The sequence below is a fragment of the Amblyomma maculatum genome, chromosome 9, assembly GCF_055883805.1.
Source record: "Amblyomma maculatum isolate TAMU_Amacu chromosome 9, ASM5588380v1, whole genome shotgun sequence".
NCBI classification, from domain to species: Eukaryota; Metazoa; Arthropoda; class Arachnida; order Ixodida; family Ixodidae; genus Amblyomma; species Amblyomma maculatum.
The window spans coordinates 48579658-48606658 of record NC_139352.1 but is presented as its reverse complement, the minus strand read 5'-3'; the positions used below and the strand labels follow the sequence as shown (position 1 = coordinate 48606658).

Below are 27001 nucleotides of genomic sequence, written 5' to 3'. Positions count from 1 at the left end.
TCTAAAGCGACTCAGGCTATGGGAGACGCCGAAGTGAAGGACTTCGAAAATTTCGACCACCTGGGGTTCTTTAACGTGCACTGACGTCGCAAGGCACACAGGCGCCTTGAAATATTACCCTTATTCAAATGCAGATATCGGCGTCTTCATAGCCTCAATCGCTTTGGGACGTTAAACGTCATAAAGCAAACCAATCACGGGCAAATATAGTTTTATTGTGTTTGTACGGCACAAAAAGTTCGAAGGAAGTGTTTGAAGTTGGGCTTTGCCTTCAGTCGTGTACGCTCAATGGTGCAGCCGCACTACTACGTACGTTCTTTATATATATATAATGCAGAGCACCGGACGCGATATTCGGAGATCGTAGGTACGGTTCCCACCATCGGCACGTTGTTTTTTCTTCTACTTTGTGTTTAATTATCATTCCCCTAAACAGATTACATTACTAATTTCTGTGATTATCCAAGTAAACATTAAAAAAAAATACATAAAGTACCATCCCCAACGCTTTCCTTGGCCTCGCCGACTGTTGGCTTATATATATATATATATATATATATACACGAAAGACAATGCTCCGTTCGTCGCCGATATCAGCAATATATACATACAGCGTTTTATTGGAATACCGGAATAATATGAATATCAAAATCAATCGAAGACCCGTGGCCGGTTTTTAGATGTCAATGAAGACTTATGCGCAACCTATGGCCCCCACACATTCAAGTGTTGGTGGCTTTCTGCGCCATTTCTTTTTCTCTCAAAGAGAAAATTCATATGAATGCCAGAAAAGGCTTGATAGACTGCTAGGTTTGCAGTTTTGACTTAGGTCGAACAAGAGCACGGTGGACAAGAGTTACAGATTAACGAAAATTTCGATACTGCTTCTATCAAAGCACTCCTGATGCTCACGTACCGTGCATATGAGGACACGCCACACACTTAGCCTACGTTGCACCGACTTATCTTTTTTGATAGTCTTTGCCCTGATGGACATAGAAAATATTAATCGCCATAACTGGTGATGAGGGGCAGGAAATGCGCACTACCAATTTCAAATCTTGATAGACGCCCGAACCGTGCCTTGACGGAACGGTGGAATGAGGAGAGGGAAGCGGACGTGTGCGGGCTAACGGACGGAAAATCTTTATTCAAACGATAGAATTCGGGGCACGCCGGTTTGTTGTATTGTTGTTGTTGTTGTTCATAATGTTAATAACAATGGCAAGCCCGCCGGTGACGATGGTCGGCATGGTCGGGTCCTCAGAGCGTATCATGATCCCAGGTATTGAAGCACTCTAGGCTCCGCGAAGAAGGGTCTGAAGTCAGAGTAAAAGAATGTGGAGGGAAGAGACAAACGGTTCCGGGCACAAGGTAGTGAGGATGGAGGGATGGCAGTGGGATAATATAAATGGATAAGGGAAAGTTGTGTATTTGCAGTTTTCGGCATCATGTTACGTGTTACCTAGGCGGGGTTGTTGTGGGAGGTAGAGCTGACGCGAGGCTCGTTAGGCCTGCGTCAGCTCACTAATTCAAGTGCGTGCTCCAGATTATACTACAGTCCCTCGGGGATTCCTTAACGCGCACTGACATCGCACTGCCCACAGCCACCTCTTAGGATTATGGCAGTGCGTCTACAAGCCCCTTAGCAAACAAAATGCGACAGAATAACCATGAATTCCTTCTTATGCTTTCTCATCACGTGCGTGCACTTTGGACCCTGCGCTTACGCTTACACTCATGAGTCTGGCGCGCAGATAATAACGGCGACGTTATTTTTCACTCCTTTCATTTGATTTCGGCTGCTTGTTACCGGGTGACAGGTGGCCCTCGTTTAAAACTCCTTGCTCTCCCGTCCCTCCTTGGTGGCTTAAAAACCGCACCCAGACGGGAGCTCGGGAACGCCGTACACGCATGTCGCCTCTGAACAATGGAATAAGCGTGAAAAAAAAAAAAAAAAAAAAAACGAAAAGAAAAAAAACACCGCGCCTTCCACTGGGCACGCGCAAACACTTTTCGCGCCAAATTTCAAAGGAAAGGTTAATTATTTTTCTCATGTGGCTAAGACAATGCGCGTAGTAACGAAATTGAAAAGAAAGGGTCATATACGCGGTGATGGAACGCTAGAGGGGAAGAGGAGACACGCACAGAAAGAAAGAAAGAAAGAAAGAAAGAAAGAAAGAAAGAAAGAAAGAAAGAAAGAAAGAAAGAAAGAAAGAAAGAAAGAAAGAAAGAAAGAAAGAAAGAAAGATGCTTCAAAACTAGGAGCCCAGAGGAACACGTGCTCACAGAACGTAAAGAAGAAGAAAATAATTCTCTAACGAATCAGAGAACTAAATAAAATTGAACAGAAAAACAGGAAAGAAGCAAAAAGAAACAATAGGAGTTCAAGAATGGATGGGAAGAACAACTCCGCAGACCTGGGAGCGACGCCGTGGACGTGACTGCTTTCACGGCGGCGCGCACGCATATACATATGTATCCCTTCACGACGTGGCAATGCTTCTCTCTGAAAAAAAGGCGGAGAGAAAGTGAGCCAGCTACTCGCTTCAAGATGCAAAGAGGGAGAGAGAATCTCTGCTGCCCGTCCAGCGAGCCAGTCTGGGTGCACGCTTGTTGTGTGAAGAGCCGAGAAAGGAGAGACCGCAGCCAACTAGTCATTTGCGATCCCTCGCTGTAGCAACCGGCCGAGTGGCCAGTTTCCTTTTCCTGCATGCAGCGTCCGGCAAGCCTTTCTCGTCGTCTCCGCTGCCTTCTAACGGGCCTTCATTCTTCTGACTGGCGCGTATGCCCTGCGGTCGACACGCGCGCTGCACCGTTCATGCTTCCCTCTGCTTCGGCTGTTGTCTCCCACGTGTCGCATGCGGCACGTGGGAAATTCCTCTTTCTCTTCTTGTGTCTCTTCCTTCTTTCCTCGCTCGCCCTACGCACTCGCGTGGCCTCGCTTTGAGCTCGCGGTTCCACAACCTACATGCAGCTTGCAAAAGGCGCGTGTTTGCATCGTTTCTGATTGATCCAGCCGATGATACACCGTGCGGAGAATGATTACACACCTAGTAGGATTCCTTCCCTTTGGCCAGCGGTACTTTTTAGAGCGCCAAGCTGTTGTGATGTACAAGGAGACACAAGGAGGTTTCAGAAAGCAGAAAACACACACACACACACACACACACACACACACACACACACACACACACACACACACACACACACACACACACACACACACACACACACACACACACACACACACACACACACACACACACACACACACACACACACACACACACACACGCACGCACGCACGCACGCACGCACACACACACTACTTTTCTGTTCCTGTCCGAGTGTGAAGACAAGGAACAAATGGTATGGTTTTTCTGCTTTATTTTTTGCATCTGCCTGAGGAAACACAGGTTTTTTTTCGTCGCTTGTGATCCAAAACACGGAAAGCAACCAGAAGCAGCGTTGGTTGCTCTTGACCACTGTAGGAAGCTTTCCCGCAGCGTACGGCTGCAGTCCTTGCAACTATAACTGCTTCACTTCGTTCTGGGGCGAAATATTCCCCGAAATGACTGGCATGTTGTAGCGATAAACTTCCACATTCGGTAAGATGACCGTTTGGGTTTGGTGTTTCGACGGGGCTGTCGCGAGCGGCACCTACGGTAACCTGAAGGAGAGCGACGAGCTCGAGCACATCCACAACTTTCATCTGCAATCTATTGTCAGTCACGTAACCGAAGTGGACCTGGAAACGGGTGTTACTCCTAGCGGAAAGGCAGTGCTATATTATTTGCACTTCTCCACGAGATAGGGTGCTTCGCCTGCAAATTTATATTTTCTTTTATATTACTTTATATTACTAGAAACTTTTATATTCTTTATATAAGTATATATTCTTTATATTCTTTATGTAAAGTATATAAATTTTATATACTTTTATATTCTTTTATATTACTAGAAACTGGCCCTACTCTTGTCGTGTGCCCTTTCAGCCAGAGCTTTTGGACCGTGCCAGTTGGGAAACTCCGCTTGAAAAAGTGACCGATTTTAGTATTAAGTGTTCTGGTATCTACGAATTGTCGCGCCATCTAGAAGCGGTCAATGTAAGCTTTCTGCGATTGCCCTCATTGATTTCTGGAAATCATTCTTTTTCTTTCTTATTTTTCATCTTAATTGCCTGTAAGGCTGTTATGTCCAAGAATTCTTCCTACTGCAACTCTTGACCACATTTTATTTTTGTGATCGTCCATTTATCAACAATTGGAAAGTTTGCAATTAGGCACAGTTTCCTTTAATGGCCGTGGGCGGCGCCACTATTCGTAAACACCTGAATTTTGACCAATCATGATACCGCCATTTTTTAATATATGGCCCTATGGGATGTTTCGCAACTGATATTATTAAAGAGTTCTGCTTTGAATGCGCACTAGCCCGCCACGGTAGCTCAGTGGTGAGGACGCTCGAGAGTTGAACACAAAGGCGTGGAGGGCGGCCGCATTTCGATGGAGGCGAAAAGCAACGCTCCTGTGCAGTGTGTAATGTCAGTGCGCGTTAAAGAACCCTACGCGGTCGCAGTTTCTGGAAGCCTCCACCACGGCGACTCCATAACCCGAGTTTTGCATGCACTAAAAGTTCACCCTCGATTCTATGATATAGCTCTCAGTGTTGTGTGTATAGTTACTCTGCGAGCTCTTCAATGCCAGTGATCTTGTCATATTCTGTTACAATTATAATCTCAGCAGCGCGGCACACAGATAAACACTGTCTTGGGTGCCTTGGGTAACAGGGGTGGTGAAAAGCATTTAATTTGACCGGAGTGTATTCCAAGGGAGGACAAGCGGTGGTGACAGGGAGCCAGATGGGTGAAATCGCTAGGGAAGGGAGTTCGTGGACATAGGCAAGTTCGCGCCAAAGTCCCATGGCGCAGCTGGACAGGTTTCATTGGAAGGATCGAGTTGAAAGTGGTCACCCTGCAGTTGAAGTGGCTGGGATGATACTAATCCTATTTTAGTTTATTGCTTTTCCTTTGCACATCTTGCCCTTCGACACCGGTGCAGGCGAATGCCGGAAATGACGTTGCAGCTGGACGCTACCAATAGTATGACAGCGAAAAAAATTCACGCCGTTCCACACTGCCGAACATGGATATCGTTCATGAAACACCACCGTTGAGGGCGCACCTGGATGGTAGCATTGGTGCGTAAATTTAGCGACTTGAAATTGTTTTTATTTATTTACTTAATTTTTATTTTTGCTCTCCTCAGTTTTAGTTCAATTTTTATGATGACCTCGTAGTATGCATGAGGTCACGTGGTAAGCACACTGGCTCAACGCTGAGGCAAGCACCTGCTGCAACGATAATGTCAAGGGTCGATTGCGGTATCACACCAAGCTCGCTAAATGTGCACAGTATAGAGCTAACGCTCTAAATGCGCTTCAGGGAATAGCAGTTACTGAATGCTCTCCCCAAAGATATAACGCTTTGACTGTTGTTTAAAAAAAAAAAAAAAAAAAAGATATCATTTTTTTTTTTTTTTCTGTTATTGCGAAGCCGTATAGATGGTTGCTTGTCTTGGCACCACATCCTCGACAGAGATGTATAGAGCGGACCTTGATTTAGAGCCTGAGAAGGAGTATCAGCCAAAACTTAACAGCCATTTCCTTCTATGCCTACTATTCTGCACCCTAGCCGTCATCGACGGTACCTGACGCGTGAAATTGACCCCCCTTCGAAGCGGTGTCTCGCTCAAGGCTCGCGCCGCTGCCTTTTATGCTTTTTCTCTCTCTCCTTGCCGGTTGAAACGAAGTCGGTGTAGAGTGGCGGAGGGGATTCCGACGTAGCAAAGCGGTCGCACGCACCGCCGGTGTTTCTGTGTATTTCTGCTGTTAAACACGGTGCGGGATCGCTGTTCGAACCCTTACCACGGCGGTCGCATTCTACAAGAGGCGAACAGAAAACATGACTGTTTATAGTGGTTTAGCGGAACTCCTGGCGCTCCAAGCGTGCATGCACACACCCACGCAAGCTCACGCTGCCACACTCAACTCCATGGCGATCATGATGCCTCCGCTCTGTGAAAACCTTAGCACTCATAAGAACCGCTCCTAAAGAACCCCGAGTGCACAAAATTTCTACAAAATTTCCATGGGCCTAAAAACAGCTCTTAGCAGAGGTTGGTATTAGTCTTTTTTTTTTTTCTTATTTTTTTCGTTTTCTGCGCCTCGTGTATTGTGCGATATGGCTGCCAACGGATTGGTATAGGCTTCCCGTTAAACGGTGACCTTCCCGCGAGAAAAGAGAACCTCTTCATGTTGCAACACTTTGAATTACGAAACATTTAGTCTACGCCTTTGCCTGCAGATGTTAAAAAAAAGTAAGGGAACAAAAAATAACAACACGAGCTGGGTGACGAAATCTACGACAACGAAAAAAAAAAAAGAAAAAAGCTGAAGTAGTGGATGCGACGCCGTCTCCTCATTTATTTTCCTTCGTGCGTAATTGTTGAGGCCTCGCACAATCTCCGCATGTACTCAGGGAACAGCGGAAACTTGTCCGGCAACCTCCTCTCCCCCTTTTTCTCTCTTCCTACCTACTTACTTGGCGTTACTAACGGGTTGTTTCATCCGCATTCGTCCGATCTTGCCTCCTCGAGCTCCATTAATTCTTCTCCAAGGGTGATGTAATTTCTCACCTGTAGCCGTAACATCTCACACCGGGTAAACGTAACAGCCAGAAAAAAAAAAATAAAATAAAATAGGAAATGAATCTCCGCCATAATGAGTCGGTGGGTCTGCATAGATTAAGACGTTCGCGACCGAATTAAAGGTAGTGAACGTAATGACAGCTAACAAGGGGACATCTAGCGAGTTCGCTTGTTGTGTTGTTGAAGGGCGTAAATGGCAATTTAAAATGTCCTTAGCTTCGCTATTTCTTATAAAGTTCATATAATAAATAACCAAATTTAACATTTCATAAATTTGAGCGTATCTCATCATTGCCCAAAACACACTTTTAAATTTCCCTCCCTTTAAAAGATTAGTGTATGTTCTGCCACCCCGAGGAAAGTGGTGCAGTGATGCGCTTATGCGCGCTTCGGGGACCGACGGCTCTACGGACAACTTTTGCTTCATCCACATACAACTTACGCAAAATACGGGGAAAAAAGGAAGAGGGAAAAATAACAGAGAAAGAAAGATGGAAACAAAAAGGAAACGAAAAAGAGAGAAAGAGAGAGAAAGATGAGGATAGAGAAAGATCGTATACTGCACATTTGACCTACCACGCAGCGATTCGAGTGGGAGTTTCGGAGAGAGGGGAAGTTGGAGATTGGGAGGGGGGGGGGGGGGGGGGGGAGCGCTCTTATGCAAACAAGTGATGCATACTGCGCAACGCGGTTCCCGGCACATTTATAGTTCGCCCTTTCTTGCAGCGATGACAGGCGTCCTGAAGGGTGTCACAGAATGCATTGCCGCTGTTCACCGCGTGCGATCAACAAGCGCTTGCCACGGCAGGACAGCAATTTGCCGCTAGCGCCGTACTCCATTATCGCATGATCACTTTGTCAGTCGCGTAATGTATATGCTAATTAGCGTGCTGGTTGTGAGGTTGTAAAGTAATTTAATCTGTGTCGGGCTGTCTGGTTTTTGTGCTGACAAACGCCGGTTTGTCACAGCATAGTCTATAGTAAGAGGGAATACTTAGAAAACGCTTGTTTCCTCAGAAATGAGAAGGGTCAGACGACCTAAACACGCGTTGTTAAATAATAAACGCAGGCGTGCCTTATTCCGCGTTGAGGTGTCACTTACACGGGAAGGTGCGGGTTGTTCACTTTTTTTACAACTGTTTTGAATCATCATGTCAGCTTGTGATTCTAACTATTAGAACTTGGGCGAACTACTGCGTAAATATTCCTCTCTGATTATTAGGTGGTGGCATTAGCATGTTAGGTTTGTATATATTCTGTGCATATATCTAATTTTTTAACCACATGTTCCTCAAAACATTTTTTTTTGCTGCAAGATATACACAGTACTAGATGCTTACTTGACAGCCGAATTAACTAAGAGTTCGTCCATTATTGCAGACAAAAAATAATTAGTCGTACTGTTTATTAATTTCTTCTTGTACTTGTTGGGTTCTTGTTAATTTTCATAAACACAAGCAATTGGAGGGAACTACTCTGCTGTCTAGTTTTTCTATATCGTGTAAATTTTTGGCCAGTTGTTTCGCTTGTTAGAATCCTGTTTTAGAACGCTCTTTCCACTAACGATGATTTCACTTGCCAAAAGGTGTGTCTCTGTTACGAGCAAAAGAATTTATTCGAGTAGTTAGCCTGAAATTGTCGTTTTATTATAAATCGCACTTGTACAGCGTCTCCGCTTAAAGACATGTATTCAAACACAAAATATGCTTGCGCGCAGTTACTTAACGATAATAAATGACAAACAGTAATATTCTAACTGTGAAACCAATCAGAGCTGGGCGTGGCAAATCGCGATAAAATCACAAGAACGGAGGACAGTTAAAGGAAGAGAGTTTATTTTAAGGAGGAGCATGTCTGCATATCGGTCGGCATGCTTCTCTGGCTGGCATTCAGTCCTCTTATAATACTTCACTGGGCCATGCTGTGCGAAGAACAGATCGGCAGTTATCTGCTAGGCCTACGAAGTGTGCAACAGTGAAAAGGAAAGAGAATGAAGGGTGGGAGGGAGATGATAGGGCGATAACACCGAGAAGTTTGCGGATTACGGTCACCGCGGCTAGCCCAGGTGTCGAGGAAGATTTGCAGACCAGTGCGGAGGGAGAAATAGCGGTCTTGCTGTGCGCAGTACGGCGCACTGCCGCGAGGACAGCCAGCTACACGTTCGCATGTTTCAGTTAACAGTAGACTGTACTGTATACACATGAAAGGGGTAACGATGGGGAAGGTTACGATGGGAAACAGTATGGCGCTGAGACAAGACGATGTATCGCAGTATGCATTCCCGTGTTCTCGATTGAATCCATACTTAGTCTAGTTTTCACGCTTTATCCACATAACGGGCAGAAAGGGAGAAAAAAAAAAAAAACATGACGCACGCTTGACCCCCAAAGTGCACAAAAAAATTATTTCTCTTTCTTCAAAAACGACCGTGCGTGGAGGGAACGGAGCTCATACAGTAGAAATCTAATCACTTTCCCGCCAGCCTAGAATACATCTGGCTTATCAGGGGGCCTTGGCAGCATAACCTCAAAGCTCAGAAAGCACGCACCCGCAACAGATATTTGCGAACCAACCTGAAGCTTTCCTGCGATAGTACTTTCCCGCCCAAGCCGGGTCACAACGCCATTATGCAGAGAACCTCATTCGCTCAGTGGGCTGCCGCTAGATACGAGATACTTCCACTGTTGGTTCACTAATGCTAATTGACTCCCACTTTCGCGAACTGTTCTTCACAAGCGCCGGAAGGTGGAGGCTGTCAGTTCCTTATTCCACATGACACCTTCGTCTACACAGTATCATTAACTCCACAATTGCGTTTCGATACGTTTCTGATTTTAATTTTCTGCAAAATGTTAGACAACACTTCGTGTCATAACTACCGCAGGCTCGCGAATTACTTGTTTAAATTAGCCTGTAGTTTGTGGTGAACGCGTTTTGCGCTCTGCGACACGTGCATTGTCCCTATTGTACTCATGCTTGCCCCGCGGGCGTTATAAATACGCTGAACACGGCGTTGCTTTGCCGAAATATTGCAATTTCGAGCTATTTGGCATCTCCCGGCCAACGAATACTGCGTCAGTGTTTTCGTACACAAACCCGTGCGCCCGCTAAACTCCGCATGTTAGCTCGTAATTGGACAGTGCACACTAACGTCACGGTCGCGGTTCATGTACTTGCGACACTGCGCGCACTATGCTACTACACTGATACTGCGAACCGCGCCAGTAATTAGTCGGGCAGTCCGTTCCCTTCTTGTTTGTCCTTTTACTAGAGCAAAACAAATTAAGTTCGCTGCATGGAACTCCCTGCTTTCTGATAGTGCAGTCCCGACATGACGGCTTGTCATAACAAAAAAACATATAGACGTGTACGAATGTGCATGGGGGTGGGCATGGCCATAGCTTAGTAAATAGTTGAGGGCGGGGGGGGGGGGGGGGGATTTGAACAACACACATGGCAGTTTACAGACATGCAAAAAAAAAAAGCGCGAATCTCTAAAATTTGTGAGCAAGCATTAAGATTTATCATGTCGCCTCGTCTTACGATCTCGCAGGAGAAATCGCGTCCCACAGAAGTCTCTTTTTGCATGTATTAGCTCGACTACTGGGCGTACGAGATCGCGTATTGCTGTTTTGTCCGCCATATAGTGCGTATTAAAATAACTTGCTTGCTTTGTTCTAAAAAAAAAGATAGCAGCAAGCATCGAGACCACAGCTGCCTAGGATAGGAAGCTAACGAAAATCTACATGGGCACTGGTCGGTACAGAGGGAACTCACTGGTCTTGCAACATATATTCGCGAAAAGAGGATACACTGTCGATCAGCGTGTACATTGTGAGCGTCATCCGCGTAAGCATGCGCAGAACAGCTGGTGTTCCCGGAAAGCGGCTGAATAGCGAGGTGCCGAGGGACCCGTCTGAACCTTTTTTTCTTGTAAGATGTCCGCCCTCTCGACATTTAGTTGCCGATAGTCCATTTTTGGGAAGAAAACAGTTCATGACCGAAGTGGTTCCCTGCTTGATGTTGTCAACCTGTGCGCTCCTGACTCCTGGGCATACCATCTCCTCCTACCTGTAGTAGAGTGAAGTGAGCACGTGTAGTTTTGACAAATCAAGTTAAAATACTGTGAGATTTTGTGTACAAAGACGGAGCTCCCAAAGATTGGTACAGAGATGAAATTATTGTCGCTGGCATAAAGCAGTCATCATTGAAGCAGCGCATGTCAACGCCTAAATAGGAGGGCACGGCCCACGGTGATGATGATGGTGAAGTCATCCAAGACGATGGTGTTGATTGGAGCGTCCATGGTGATATAATGTTCACTGACAGTATGTGTTAATTAGGCCATATTCTTGTATTGGGCGCGGCACATATATATAAGCACGACCAGATCTTTTTTACAGATAGAGAGGCGTCCGACTGAACTTTCTGTAGAAGATCTGAGCACGCACGCACGCACGCACGCACGCACGCACGCACGCACGCACGCACACACACACACACACACACACACACACACACACACACACACACACACACACACACACACACACACACACACACACACACACACACACACACACACACACACACACACACACACACACACACACACACACACACACACACACACACACACACACACACACACACACACACACACACACACACACACACACACACACACACACACACACACACACACACACACACACACACACACACACACACACACACACACACACACACACACACACAATCTGTATTATGAGAGCAATGCCTTGCAAGCAACAAACGGTTGTGCGCACTCTATTCAAATAAAAGCAACTTGCTGCAGTGAGAGGTTGCCAGGGTACACACTCGACAGTGTTTGCTCATGCTTGGGCGATGAGAAGCACAGTTGCGACAGATGCGTTTATCCTGTATTCGGGTCACCACAAACTGTCGTGTCTGGCCGGACGGCAGAGGCCAGATCTGTTCCGCGCTGCGAAATGTTTAGTCTCCGCATGCAGGAGAAATATAATACAAAATGTACCAGCTATTATTTTTATCTTACCGTGGGATGTCACTGCGCAGGTAACTATAAACTATAAGGACGCAGCTGCAACATCTAAACCAGTGCCTCTCGGTGCAGGAAAGCAAACAAACTTTTTTTGTTGTTGTTTCTACTTTCGGTTTGCGATTCCGACATCTCCTGTCACTTGAGTAGCATATGAAGCTGTATTGGTCTCGTCTCCTAAAAGTCTGCAGGTCTTCCAACAGGGCATGGAGGGTTCGTAACCCAGATTATCCACGCGCGTACGCAATCAATACTCCAATTTCCACTGTGCTATTTGCATGTTATCAAAGGCACGTGCGCAGCGTAGTTTCCTTTTGGCAGGACCATTCGTGCAGTCTAACTCAGGCCGAACCTGACAAATGTTTGACATTTGCCTTCTCCTTGGCTATGATCTTCGTGTGTGTGTGTGTGATTATGTTTGTTAGCTGTTTTCCTTGGCCGGCTACGGTATCGTACGGAGCAATGTTGTTCCCACATCATAAGCAACATATTTGGTGCACAGTTAAGGTTGCGTTAAATTTTTAAATACATTCGCGTGTGGAGAGTGATGAAACGCTGATGCCTGACTAGGCGCGGCGTAGAGTCGATGCCTTGCATAATACACTTCCCACTAATAAGCAGGGCCTAAAGCAGGTTGGGTTAAGAGATGCACGTGAGCCGCCATGTTGGAGACTGGGTGTGGCGGCAGCACAGGAATAGCTGACAGCGAAGCGTCCCACGCCCATTTCACAGCCCAAAAAACTGCTTCCTTCAAGGGTTGCGAAAATGTCTGCCAAACTATAATATATGTATTTTCAACAGTGCATGCTACACACGGACAGAGGACAAGAAAACGCACACACGAGTGCTGATGTGATGTGTGTTGTCCTCTGTCCGTGCGTAGCATGTGCTATTGAAACTACATAATGGAAAATCAGCTAGCCCGTCAGGTTACTCTTTTAAACTATAAATGTTGGAAGACAAGCCCAGACATCTATAATTAATAGTATAAGCCTGTTTAAAACGACTGAGTCAATCTTGCGCAGAAATCCTCATGGTGAGAAAGGTCCGCGAAAATTTCCGCACAAGCCACAGGGATTCCAGTCACTGCAACGTTTGATTTTGAAGAACCAATTTATTGCTGAAAACAATTTCACGGTAATTCAGTACACTTCCAGAACAAATCTTCTCGTCGCCTACAATGAAAGGGACTTAATATGGGTGCTCTTATTTTTGTAAATTAATTTCCTTTCGTGGCCACATGCGTATAAGTAGAAAGCATTTACCTTATTTCCTTCGCGCATTCTTAATATCGCTGATATCTGATCGCTCTTTGCAACTCGACGCACGAAACCTGCGAAATCAACTTTATGTAGTCAAACCGGCACCTGGACGGACACCGTTTGTGCATGTGCCAAGACAATGACGCTACTTTCTGCTTTTATATCCACTGCAAACCCAGGAAATACAGACAAGCGCTTTAATTCTTGCGGCTGCCACTAGGCATCGCATGGAGCTCGGTATTCAAAATAACCGCGGGAAATAACCGCGGGAATTTCAAATTTCGGCACATTTCATGGATTTTCTATGGCCTTTAAAAATGGTATGAATGCTTTGGAGCATTTTACGGGTCACATTTGCTAATCACTGCTGTAATCACCACGTTCGCGCAGAGCCTCTTGAGATTAGCTTCTCAAAGTTACGAGTTTAATATGGATGGATAAAACACTTTATTATAAAGTTCCAAAAGGCTATTTTAGAGCCGTGATGGGTTTACCTTCTAGTCCGACAGTCCATTGGCCTTCAGCGAAGCTTCAGCCCTATTCAACAGACTTCGCTAATCTCCAAAGGGCAGTGGATATCGTGACCAGTTTAATATAATAATGTAAAGGTATTGAGAACGGTGTAACCGGCACTGATTGGCTACGCGTCAACCAGCAAACGCAGTCACACTATTATTTGGCGACTTATGCATAATGCAGCAAATACCACATCACAAGGCACAAAATATCCTGCCGGGTCCCAGGCGACATAACAATTGACGGCGTGAAGGCGATGACAGAACGAACATGTGCGTTGTACAAGCGCGCAACATGGAAACGAAGAATCTGAACGCACCCCATAGCGACTGCATGAAGTTAGTGCAGCGTAAACTGGATGAGAAATGGCAGTCCACGTAAAATAATTAATTAAATAACAAATTACATCCGCTAAAGCCCACACTAAAAAATTATTACCGTGCACACATAAAGAAAGTTTCGTTTTGGGGAAGGGGTCCTACGTCGTTTTCGCACTGGACATGCGCATCTCAACCATGGATTTTTACTAATCAAGGTAACCAAACCTACCTGGGAAGCATAAGAAGAGATACACGCAGTTAATTGTATTTTAAATATGTAAATCAGCGAAATTTGAAAAAAAAATATTACAAGGAAAGCGTATCAGCTTATTTTATATGGACTGCATTCCATTCTATCCCAGTTACTCTATACGTGTACGAGTGTAGTCATGGACTTGTCATTGGCCCTTACTTTCCTTCAAGGACATTTTTAAAAAGATCTATAATTTTTAACACTTTAATCTCCTTGATGGAGCAAATGCACATTTCAGATTTGTGTCTGACGCACGATAGTCTCAGTTGCTTATGCGTCATCAAAATGGAACGTCACGCAACAAGTTTGAAGTATCCCATTTGAATTGTGCGTTGTTCGTTACTGAAGTGCCAACAGATGGCGCTAGCTGCTAGATGTTCCGGAGCACTGTGCTAGCACCGTGTCCCAGAGAGCTGGGCAACAGCCAGCAGCACGATGCTTGGCATCATCTCAGAATTCCTTCCTTCGCATTTGTATCAGTCTAAAGAATGTATGGCAGAAAGCGAATGGGCAAACTCATTCACAGCGAGAAAGACCTGACGAGTATGCGGGCCCGTACTACAGACTTCGCCTGCACACCCAGAGGAATGATTTCGATTAGGTTGAGTGCAACCACATTTTCACAACAGTGGCGTTGCTCAGATAGACACGGACACAATTAAAAAAGACGAACCAGTGTAGTTAAGCTTAGTCTATCGACTGAGGTCTTATTCGTGTTTGTTTGTTTTTTTCTTCCTTACCTCTGTCCGTGGCAGTGCTGCACGTGCACTCAGCACGCAAAGGCAAGGACACCGATATCGATTGCGCTACTATCGAAGCCCCCGCCCCATCCATGCGATGCAGATACGATGTTGCATTTGCCGGTGGTACCACGTGGTCTTTGTGCAATCGCAATTGAACGGGGACGCAAGATGTGAGCGCATGCAGTCGGAAATCAGGTCGCCACCTCGCAGGGATGCAGCTGATTAAACACTACAAAGATAGATAGCCGTGGAGTGCGTGGCAGGACATCTTGGATAAGTTTGATAAGTCAGGCGGGTAGCTGTGGGCTTCGATAGATGTTCAAGGTGTTTCAAAATATCCAATGCTGATGCACTAGACGAACGTATTAACAATAATCAATGAGAACAAGATGGGTAATCGGCGATACTGTGTTTTGTATAGTGCTAGGTGCTGCATATTCAAGGCAATGTTGAGGGAACTGCGTGTAGACACTGGACACATGGAGGGGTGGTACAGTACGTAAAGTCGCCCTGGGGTGTGTCATCTTTTCTAGTCTCCTTTTTTCCACGATGTTTTCGTGAGATGAATAATTATTTATTAATATTCATAAGACATGGTTGAAAGACGTATCCGTCTAACCAGGCAGCCCAACCTCGGAGATAATACTTTGTAGCTATATATTGTTTCATTGTTGTGCGAGAAATCTGTTCTGAATAAAATTAAATGCTCTGCATGTGCCGTGTCCCCATATGTGTTTATCTATAACTATTGATACCGCCAACATTTCTTTGACGGCGGTTCTCAACGGTTGATGCCTGCTGGGGCGTTTTAACGCGATAACGTTATAGGCCCCTCCTGAAAATCCGGCGTTGGGTCTTGTGCCGGTTTTGTGAGCGAAGAGTCATGGGCAGGCGCTGCGCTCTTAATCTGGTACATAGGTTTTATTTATAAGTGGAACTTCTTAAAGAAAATTCCGCTTATATAAGTGGAACTTTTCTTAAAAGTTCCACTTATAGCCGGAACGTATGTGGAACAAGATTAAGAATGTAGCTGGCAGGTGACATGGCCGAGCAATAATTCATCGATGGGTTATGTGAGGTAACGGTATCATATTCTGTGGGAAAGTTCGGACTACTTTTCAACTGTAGCAGCCTCATTCATGAACTGCGATGGTGATGGAAATTAACCCTTCAGGAGTCTTTTGCATGGATGCCAAGTTAAACACACTGGACTTAGGCCACACATGCAGGTACGTTAGTACGGTTTGATTAAAGCGGGGATTGATATCCGTGACAAGCTACCATCCAACTTGGTAGCGTTGGACTGTATGCTAATGAGAAAATGGGAAATATTAGAGACACAAGATAAAAGATTGGTAATTAAGTGAGCTCAAGTTAGATGTTCGCGAAAGAAGAACCGCAAAGATGGTTTGGTTTGTGGGGTTTAAAGTTCCAAAGCGACTCAAGCTCTGAGAGACACCGTAGTGGAGAACTCTCGAAATTTCGACCAAATAAGGTCCTTTAACGTGCACTGACATCGCACAGTACACGGGCGCCTTGCTTTTCGCCTATGATCGAAAAGCGGCCGCCCAGGCCGGAATTCGATTCCGCATCCTTGGGAACCTTAAATCGCTTCGTGCGATTGAACCCCGTATGTGGATTAAGTTTTCGCTTGGGGTAGTCATTTGTTGCCCACAGTCGACAGGAATTTGAGGCCCATGCTTCCTTTCCAGAGCGGTGCATCCCTGAAAAGCTGAGCGCGAACGAGTCGATTCGTCTCTTGCACCTCCTGTTTCCGCATTTCCGCACGAGGTCGTTCATGGGTGGTTCGGTTTCTGGCATTGGTTGCTTTGTCCCGAACCATAACCCCCCCCCCCCCTCTCCTCTTCTCCTCCCGGTCGCAGCGGTCATTTTTCGATGGAGGCGAAAAGCAAAGCTCCCGTGTGTTGTGCGATGACAGTTCGCTTTAAAAAAGCCCCAGGAGACTAAATTTCCGGAGCCCTCCACTACGGCCTCTCTCATAGCATGAATCCCCTTGGGACGTTAAACCCCATAAACTAAACACAAACCAGACCATATATGTCACAAGTAGTATTACCGCCATTGAACGAACTTCTTATCGTGCTATAGCTGGTATTTAGTTACGAGTAGCAATAAAAATTGACTTAGTCTTTGCCCTCTCACGTGGATGAAAGAACTGCCAGCGGCGGTTTCTACCGTATCTTCTCTTACACAGCCACCAACTGCCATTCCGGGTGGCAAGATAACAGCAGGAAAGTTGTGTTTGGTGGGAACTTTCTCACGTTTTGCCTCAGTATGCAGACGTTGCGCTTCCTGCCCGACATATTTGTTGTGCTTCTACTGCGACACTGATGGTGTAAATTCCACTAAACGTAAGTGGTATTCTCGTAGGAGGGAACAGAGATCGCGAAGGCTTCACATAAGCATATCGTATAATTGGGGTACACTTAGTTTTTGGAAATCATGACAGCGCCAGTCATGCCCGAACCTATCCCTTACGAAGGACTGGTGTAATTAAAAATGACACTTGGTTATGTGCACTTGTGCATGCTTAATTTTCTACTATTCTTTAGTAGTGTGTGTGTATATATATATATATATATATATATATATATTTTTTTTTTTTTTTTTTTGGGGGGGGGGGGGGATTAAGCATCAGTGCGGTCACAGATGACGCAGTTTTGCGTGCGTACAATTAAATGAGTTCCGACTGTTCACTCTTCTGAATATCCTCCGTTCAGCGCTAATGTCAGAATTCTGAAACTAGTTATGATGCACGCCGCACGTGACCTCTGTCGTTTCGATTGCAAAACATGAAAAGGAAGAAGGCCGTGGGGATTAAGCGGTTATTTTCGGGGGAGATGCTGCGAATGCAACGGAACTTTCAAATTCCGTTCGGTCTTCTCTTCCTATTCCTTCATTTCCAGACTTTCCTTTCATCAGACTCTCGCTCTCCCGTGACGCCAGCCGGCCAGCAGGTGCTATTTCACCTCCATTTCCTGCAGTCAATAATAGCTATAGAGCCACAACCTCCATTGGCTTTTATTTGAGCAGCGGGCCGCTTTCTCTGCTGGTCCGATCTCAAAAATGCGTGATTAATTCTTCACGACACTGCATCTGTCCTTGATTGCATCCCGGGCGTCTCGTAATAACATAGGTATGTTTCTCAGGCTGCCCTCAGGGGTCGACGTGAGAATGGTGGTGAGTTGTCTCTGGTGCCACCTTTTTTTTTTTTCTCGTTTTTGTTTTTTTCTTTTTCACTGTTTAATTTCTGGCTGAAGACTCTTACGGCACACTCTCGAGTTCTGTCACACCCCTGTGGACTGCGTAGGCTCAGAAAGCCGTCGACTGACTCGTTGTTTACTCAGGCCGTGTCGAAAAATACACTGGAGGGGTGGTGGTGGCGGCGGTAGTGGGTTGCACGGAAAGGGAAGGAAGTGTGGGTGTTACTAGGAGAGCGGCCGAGGCCGTGTTTGTGCGCGTTCGCTTCGGGGCCGGCCGGCTGGACGGACGGAGTGAGATACCATAAGGAACAACAACGTAACAAACAAAAAGTTTTGTTTTTGTTGTTTCCTCTCTTGGCGTGTGACTTCGAAACGAAGCGATCGGGGAAGGAGGGAGCAGTGGCCGACTGTGGAGCCGGAACGGACGTGGGACAGCAGCGGCCATTTGCTGCTTTCCACTCTCTTTTGTTTTTTTGTTGGCTGTTGCGAGCTGGCCTTTCTCTCTGTGCGCGCTTGCAACCCACCCACCGCCCCTCCTCGCCATTGTTTGTTCAACCTCCTCGGAACGACGCAGCCCGGCTATAGCGGGAAACGTATCGAGGTTGCCGCTTTTTGCGTGCGCGCTGGCCCCGGGGAAAGGGGAATGCGCGCGTGTGTGTCTCTACGTGTAAGAGGAAAAGAGTGAAAGACAGAGACAGCCATCCTGGAGAGAGAGAGGTAGATAGTAAAATACGAGAATCACTACTAAATTGCAGTGAGGTATGAAGGAGATGGGGGGTTGAGGTCGAGGGGAGGTGAGGAGTGCGAGGCAGTGCAATAAAAGTTGGAGGCCCGTATATTTCTTTTTCGTTCCTGAGATGCGAGAGAGAGAGAGGCTGATAGAGAGCGCGAAGCCTGGCCTCGGGGGCAAGGGAAGTTCAGCGCGTGTCCCAGCGTTGTTTGCCGCGCTGCCGTCGTGGGCCCGCAACCCGCTAAATTTAGCGAGGTTGTTTACTAAACAGGCCTTCTCTCCCTGTGCTCTCGCCTTGCCGGCCTGCACTCGCAGCCTTGTTGCGAGCTGTCGCCTCTCTCGACTTGCCAACGGTGTTTCTCGGCCACAGCAGCACAGACAGCAGCAGCCGGTGCACGGGTCTCTCTGTATCTCTCTCTTTCTGCTCTTCTCTACCACACGCAACCTCCTTCTCTTCCTGTCCTCGCAATCCTTCTTTTGTCTCTTTTGCTCATTCCCTTTGCACCCCTCTCTTGTCTCTCCTCTCTCGATCCACCCGCCGGCGGCTGCGAAGGAGAGGCCAATCCCTCCTCCTCCTCAAAGCGGCGCGCGTGTGTTCTCTACTTTCTCGCGGACGCTCGTTCCTTCTGTCGTTCCACGCGCGGTTCTGTTTGTCTGTGTGTGCACGTAAACAAGTTTCTCTCCGGCAAAGTGCATGCGCCGCCGCCGACGCGACGCTCTCTCCCCCGCGGCCGACAGAGCTCGTTTGAACGCCCGTTCTGCCCCTAGCGTTGGTCTGCCCCGCATCGGTTCCTCGTGCGTGCGTGTGCGTGCGCGCAGCAGCCTCGCAACGGCTGCGGTGGCGGTGTCGTCTGCTAGCAACGGCCGTCTGTGCGCTCCCGTTCGCGTCGTCTGCTACTAGGGAGGAGTGTTCCGACTCCGGGCCTAGGCTGCGGCTTGCGAAGTGACCGACACAGCATCTTTCTGCCCTCTCCTGGAGCTAGCCCAGCGCTTTGCTGTGACGGACGCGCGCGGCGATGACAGACTGACTGACCGGCCGATTACTCGTCGTGGTGGCTCCTCTCGGCAAAGAATACACGGAGCTCGGCTTTGGCCGCGGATGTGTTTCGCCTCGGTTACTGCATTGGCAGCCCTCGCCAGCGCTGAAGGGACCCTCGGTTCTCGTAGGTAGTGCAGTGCAGTGCAGTTTCGTCCCCGGCCTCTCCACTCGTGCACACGCCCGATTACGTCGGCATCTGGCAGACAGTGGTGGCTTCAGCTGTCTGGACTCCGTCGACTACCAGCGGTGCCGGTGCTAGTAGTAGCCGTACGGACGTCGCCAGGCCGCGTGGCTATTCTAGTGCGTGCGTGCGTGTAAAGTTATTACTCCGCTTACTACCGTCACCTCTTCTCCTCTTCTGTGCCTGCGACATTGTCGTCCCAGTTTCTTGTCTTTTTTTTTTCGTCCGCTCCGAAAGTGGCGCGTGGATGCCCGTGACACATTTTTCATGAAGAAGAAGGATTTCACCCGTTTGCCCTGGCAACCTTGGTGATTTTGAGGGCCCCGTTCGCGCCCTCTGCCTACCCCTCCAAAATGACTTTGGTGAGTGTTCATTCGATGACTATTTGTCGTGTTCGTAGTCGCATCCAGATTCACCAACAACTTGTCCAACATATATGTATTTTCGATCGCCTTGCATGGTTGCATTTCTTTCTTTCTTTCTTTCTTTCTTTCTTTCTTTCTTTCTTTCTTTCTTTCTTTCTTTCTTTCTTTCTTTCTTTCTTTCTTTCTTTTTTTCACGTACTTCTTCGTGATTACTTCTTTGAACTTCGCCCCATGCACTGATTCGCATAAGTGTGAGATCTTGGGCGCCATGTTGCAAACGAAACCAACCACTCGCAGAAACCGGTTGAAGTCACAACGTTTCCTTTTTGTTATACTATATAGTTTCTGCATGCCGCATTTGACATAAGGAACTGTACACTTAACTCGAAGCCGACCTTCTGTCACTAGTTTTTGCAGATAATTCTGGTTGTCCTCACTGGAAATATCATCTCGTCGGAACTACTTTAAACACGTGCGGCGATATCTCGCTCTTCGGAACGAAAAACGCGAATGCTTCTCTTCAACCAACCATACCGTGGTCGAATTCCCTGGTCTGAAGTCTGGCTTCTATTAAGCTTTTGTTGAAAATGTGAACCGCATACGGTATCATAGTTATCCAGTACGTACGGGTACTGATCTATTGCACCATACATTTTCCTTGGAGCACTTCCTTTCCAGGCGCAGATGCTTGCCCTATCTGATTGCTTCCCGGAAAAAGGCGTCCTCGTCAGCCAAGGCTCGTTTGCTTAGTTTTGCTTAGTTAGCGTGCCAAAGTAGTATATATAAGGCAAGTCAGCTTAAGGGTCCTCGCCTTTGTGCATAACGCATTTTACGGCGCGCAGTGTGGCCAGTAGTGATTACTGTACCTTGTTTCAAGTAGTGCTTTCTTTGGGTGCTTTGCTTTTGTTTGTGCTGTTGCTAAAGTTTTGCTTTTTTTTTGTCTTTTCATTTAGTTTTTAGGCATCACTATGCTTCTTTATATCGATAACGCAAGTGGTATATCGTGCTTGTTCGGGATAGGTACAAATGAAATACAGAGAATCATCAGCGGTCCAATAGATGCAACTGCCCGTATGTTACTCGTATGGACATTGTGGCTCGGCATTGTGGATATGAATGGCAGTCATGTTAAGCGGACCGACTGACACCTGGGATGACTTCTAACTTTTCCAACACGCAGTTTTAGTTGACTTTGAAAATTCTACACTATCGCTAGACGACAGTTTGTTGAAGCACGACTAACCAGTGACGAGGCATGAACACGATCCTACTATGTACGGAACTGGCTGGAAACAAGTTGCGTGGGCAATAGCGTTATTTCATTGCCAGCTCAGTGTAGTTACAAAACTCAGTGGTTGATGACGTTGCTTGTACGGACAGATTTGTCTTCGTTTGCGGAATCAGCGGGCGCGTTTGACACACGAACTGAGAACGCCGGCACGGCAACTTGTTGCTATTCGTTCGGATTCCGGGCGCGGGTGCTCCCTGGCGTGACCGGCTTCTTCCGGAACCAAAATGGCGCCCAATGCCGTTCTCTCTTCACGAGTAGGACCAAAATGAATCGCTTGCCGGCTCTTTAGTGACTAGCACCGTTGTACATTTGCATTCTTTGCTGGCGGTTACTTGTGCCGTTCTCTCGTCACCTACTGAGAGTTGTGTTTTGTTCGTGGTTCCTTGAAGCAGAGCGAAAAGTTGGGCATATTGGTGCTGGTTCATCTTGAAGGAAGAATAGCGCAGAAAAAGGACGATACACTTGAAAGCGCTCGTGGTGTGTTCTTCAAGTGTCTCTTCCTTTTCTGCGCTATTCTTCCATCAAAATTGTGGTTCCTTTTGATTTGTATTGTTGACGGTTCGTTTAACTACTAAAATAGTTCGCCGAGTGTGGTGGAGGCTCAATGCGGCAACAAACACTTGTTTATTTCTCTATGTACTTATTCGCAAATTAGCGGAAACGTTTTGCAGATATATGATTGGGATTTACCTATATGTTGTAAGCGACAGATAGACATATTTCAGATATGGCCTGTCAGCCGTTCTCGACACGGGTTTTCGTCCCCTTAATTAACGCCGCAGCGGTACCTGAAAACTTGTAGGGTACTCCGATTACGTTTCTGACTCCAAGGGCTTTTAGTTAATACGTCAGTTCAGCGTAGTAACACAAGCTGCACTCTTTCTTTGGTGTTCGTGCTGGTTCTCGTTGGATGCCGTCGAACAACTTCCGTCCGCATTCACTGAACATGACGTCCGGATAGGAGAAAACAATTCGTTAACGAATACTGCTTGACACCTGAACAAGTTAACTTACTTTCTCACGCGAAACTAGTGAGTCTACTGTTTCGTTATGGTCGCATCCGCTTCGATCTAGAATGCCGTCAGAAAACTTTTTCGGTATCCTGTACACTGCGCTAAAATTTATGGGTCAGCCTCAGGGTTTTATTCTATTTGTTCCGCTACGAACAAACAGGTGTACATTTGTCTTTATGTGGTTTGTCTTCCCTTTCCCCCAATTTTCTCTCTCTCTCTGCCGCCTCTCCCACCCCACCAAGAGCTACGTGTTACGGGTGATAGTATGTGCCTCAGGAAAGAAAGAAAGAAGAGAAAAGTTATAAATGATTACTCATCCCGGGGTTGCGCCACGTTTTGCTAGTGCCGATTATTCGTGCTTCCCTTGGATGTGCTTCTACTCTGAATTGCAAAGCGGTTGCCAAGCCTCGCTTCGCTTTTCGCCATCTTTATCGCCTTCCCGTAACGCCGTCCACTGCTCGACAAAGACGTCTCCCATTTGCCATTAGTTCTTGCTCCAGGCAGCTGCGCCAATGCTCTCCACGCAAACTCCATCATCTTCCATGTTTGTTTAGTTCACTTCAAGTCGCTTGCTTTACCATATGAAACCTTCGGCCGACAGTCATTCAGCGGGGTTTCCACGTGAGCTTCTGCATACACGTGGAGTCTAAGGGCCCGCTAGGGCCAACTACGGCGAAACGTGTGCACACATTTCATGTAATACGTCACGCGCGTAGTGTATATACATAATGTGAAACAGCGGTCGCTGCAGAGTCGTATTTGCCTGCATTGTAGGTGCGGCTGGTGCAGCTTCGAAGTGCCAAGGGGAACCTTAGATTATTTGTATAGAGTCTATCCGTGAACGCCCCTTAGCTGTTGGACGGAATATCGTCGCAGATTCCACGCGGCGTTACCGTACGCACCCACTTCACAGGTGGCATCATTGGAACTTTGAAACTTGGCACTATCGAGCTGCGGTTGTAGAAGTGTTGTAGCGCTTTTACAGCCTGAGATGTGTTATAACAGAATGTCAGAAGAATGTTTAAGCGATACCTTGGGAACAAGATTCATGAAACTTGTCACAAAAGAGTCCAGGGGATTTGCGTCTGGGCAGCGCCGAAAATGGGGTATTATACATTCGCAGTGTTCCACGTGTCTTCAGGATATTCCTCTGCAGGTTAGGACTTTCGAAAACTCGCCCCATCGCGGTGGTGCATTGATCCGTGTGCTCAACTGCTGTGCCCAAGGATGTGGGTTCGAATCCCGGCCGCGGCGGCCGCTTTTCGATAGAGGCGAAAGTGCACTGCAAGAGACATTAAAAGAAAATCTCGGTATCTCGTTTTAAAGCCGCAAATTTGAAATGAAAAGTTGAAACATGGTTAGCAATGCACAGCCATAGGTGCAAAAATATTTGCCGAAACACGCGAAAAATTATGCTTTAATTATTCATTCTCTCCCGACTGCACTAGTAACCCCCTCAGTGATAAACTGTTATTAATTTAGAATGATTTGAATTGTTTCGTTACCTGGTTGGTTGTTTTTCGTTGTCCGAGTCATCCCGTCCATTATCTCTTCTCAAGCAAATGTTCGCTGCCATCTACCAGATTATTAAAACGTCTTGACGGACGTGCTCACTTCCGTATTAAAACTTTCTATTCTGATTTTTTACACTGTCCATGGTTGTGCAGAATTTGAGCCGCCTACGAATGGTGGGGTATGTACCGACCTGTTAACAGTCTCGCAACGCGAACCTATCGCAGTGATATGCGCTGGTAAGGCCACCTGCATTTTTTTATGCGGTTATGGCTGGTTCGCTGTTTAGAACGATGGAATACCATGATTAGCATTTAAGTGAAACATTGGTAGACAACCATTTGTTTGGGACTTGAGTTTCAAATAAAAAGCCGGGGTGGCGCAGTAATTACGGCGCTCGACTACTGTTCCCAAGGGCGCGGGATCGAATCCCGGCCTCGGCGGCCGCTTTTCGATGGCGGCGAAAAGCAAGACGCCCGTGTGCTGTGCGATGTCAGTGCACGTTAAAGAATCCCAGGATGGTCGAAATTTCCGAAGTCCTCCACTACGGCGTCTCTCATAGCCTGAGTCGCTTTGGGACGTTAAACCCCACAAACCAAACTAAATAAAAAGCAACTCATTCCAGATGGGGGAAAGAAACCCACACACGACACCAAGAAACAAATAGTCTCGCGCTCGTCGGGCGCAAATGGGAGTTGTGTTTTCACTCGTTTGCGCGAGGAGGCGGCAGTGAAGGTAGCGATAAGGTGATAGAACGAGCAACGCGAGGACACCAAAAAGGACAGCCGCTCCAATCGGCGCGGAATAAAGATAGAATGACGTGGCGTCGTGTTTTGCGCGGACAACTCTGAGAGAACTGAAGGTTGCCGCTGTTGTTTAGGCGAAACAGAGCCGTTACGTATTTGCCGACGGGTAATAGGTTGGTTTGTGGGGTTTAACGTCCCAAAGCAACTCAGGCTATGAGAGACGCCGTAGTGGAGGACTCCGGAAATTTCGACCACCTGGGGTTCTTTAACGTGCACTGACATCGCACAGCACACGGGCGCCTTGCTTTTCGCCTCCATCGAAAAGTGGCCGCCGAGGCCGGCCGACGGGTAATAGGTTCATTATTCTGTTCGGTGTAAAGGCGGTGTGCAGGTTGCAGGAACCAGGGGGCTTGTGGAACTGATATATTTCGTTCAGCCTTGTTGCAGAAGTATAGGCAGCGTTAAAGCTCCTTGATCCGCGTATATAGGTTGTCCCTAAATAATCACCTCCAGATCGCGTCGTATGTGTGTGCAAGGCCCCTGATTTGGCCGCTGGCCTGACCCGAGTGCCTCGCGGTGACTGAACAGAAAGTCATCGCGAAGTCGCGGTTCGGCTGGTGTTGACTGAATCATAGAATAGTTAAAAAACATTTAGTGTTCTTTCTTTTTCGTGCGTGTTCTTTATTACAGATGCTATGTCACCACGATGCCTTAGCTGGTAGCTTCGCGTACCCTCCACATGCTCTCGTACTCCCGAATGTGTGTTCGGGGTTGGTCTCCCGAACCCTGACGTGCGAGGGAGGTGTACCCCAGTGGTAGGCAGAGTCGGTTGCCCGAACACGTGCGAACAACTTCCAACAGGTACACGCGTATGACGTAGCCCTGCGCACTGCTGCCCAGAGAATGCAGGCATTAATGACGTGTTCATGTTACGTGGGCGTCTGTACGTAACTGTGTTTTGGTTTGTGTTGGCGTTAACAGCAATGCTCGCGTGTGGCGATCGTCCGATGTTCACGCTTACGCAGTCTTCCCAGTACGTCGATGAGAATGGCGATTCCTTGCAAGACTATATGCGCGGAAATCCCTTGTGCGTCTTTGCAATTTTCCCCCAGTAGGACACGTTCCGCTACACTTTCCTCGAAATATCTGGTAAATCCAAATAGTTGAAGTACGCCTCACAAACATTGTCACCGATCAGGTGTTAAACATTTCTGGGTTTTCTTGCGGTGTTAACTGGCGGTTGCTTGGAACCTCAGTATTCTGCACGTCGATCACTCCGTCTTTCATGCAATTCTCTTAAGCTTGTTTTCTCTGCCGTGTACGTTGCATACAGCTACCAAGTGCTCAACGACGGCAAATAGATAAACTCAAGAGAAAACGACTCTTTATGCTATAAACACGGCAACAGTTGCAAACTTTTCAATCTCGCACATGTTTTAGAGGTTTTGTCAATAAAGTTGCATTCAGACTGAGTACAGGGCCCGCATTCCGAGTTTGCGTCGTTATCGAAAGTGTCGCTAACTCCCCGACGTCTAGTCACCTTATTGGTGGAAACGCCGGAACACGATGTTGCTACCTCTTCCGGTTCCGTAGTGGCACCACCCGGTTTCGGCGTTTCGACCAATCAGATGACTCGAGGTCACGTGAGATAGCGACACTTCGATAACGACGCGAACTCGGAATAAGGGCTCAGGTCTCCGTAAAACTAACCTTAGTACTGGCAACTACATTTGACTGGTATACTCAGAGAAGAGAGAAGGCTGCCGACAGCGAATAGCAGAGCACGATCATAAAATACCGTAGGAAATTTCCTGCATGTGGGAAGGCGCCCGTGTGCTGTGCGATGTCAGTGCACGTTAAAAAACTCCAAGTGGTCTAAATTTCCGGAGCCCTCCACTACGGCGTCTCTCAACCTGAATCGCTTTGAACGTTGAAGCCCATAACCCAAACCAAACTAATCCTCTCGCTGCTTCAGCTGATGTCATTTGTCGAAATAAGAACGTTACCATTGTATACGTGTTCGCAAATGCGATGCGC

The 27001-nt window shown here is 47.0% G+C and overlaps 1 protein-coding gene across 7 annotated transcripts in view; it reads left to right on the top strand.

Moving 5' to 3' along the window:
- LOC146179013 (uncharacterized) overlaps positions 1–27001 on the top strand; it is a 449427-nt gene that overhangs the window by 320711 nt on the left and 101715 nt on the right. Inside the window, exon 1 of one of the 7 annotated variants that reach the window (XM_084578710.1) lies at positions 19547–20399. The exons of the other annotated variants lie outside the window; for them this stretch is intronic. Coding sequence (XP_084434836.1) covers positions 20391–20399 — 9 coding nt within the window. The 5' untranslated portion in view covers positions 19547–20390. Of the gene's footprint in view, positions 1–19546; positions 20400–27001 lie in introns of those variants that run through there. 7 annotated transcript variants of the gene reach the window in all.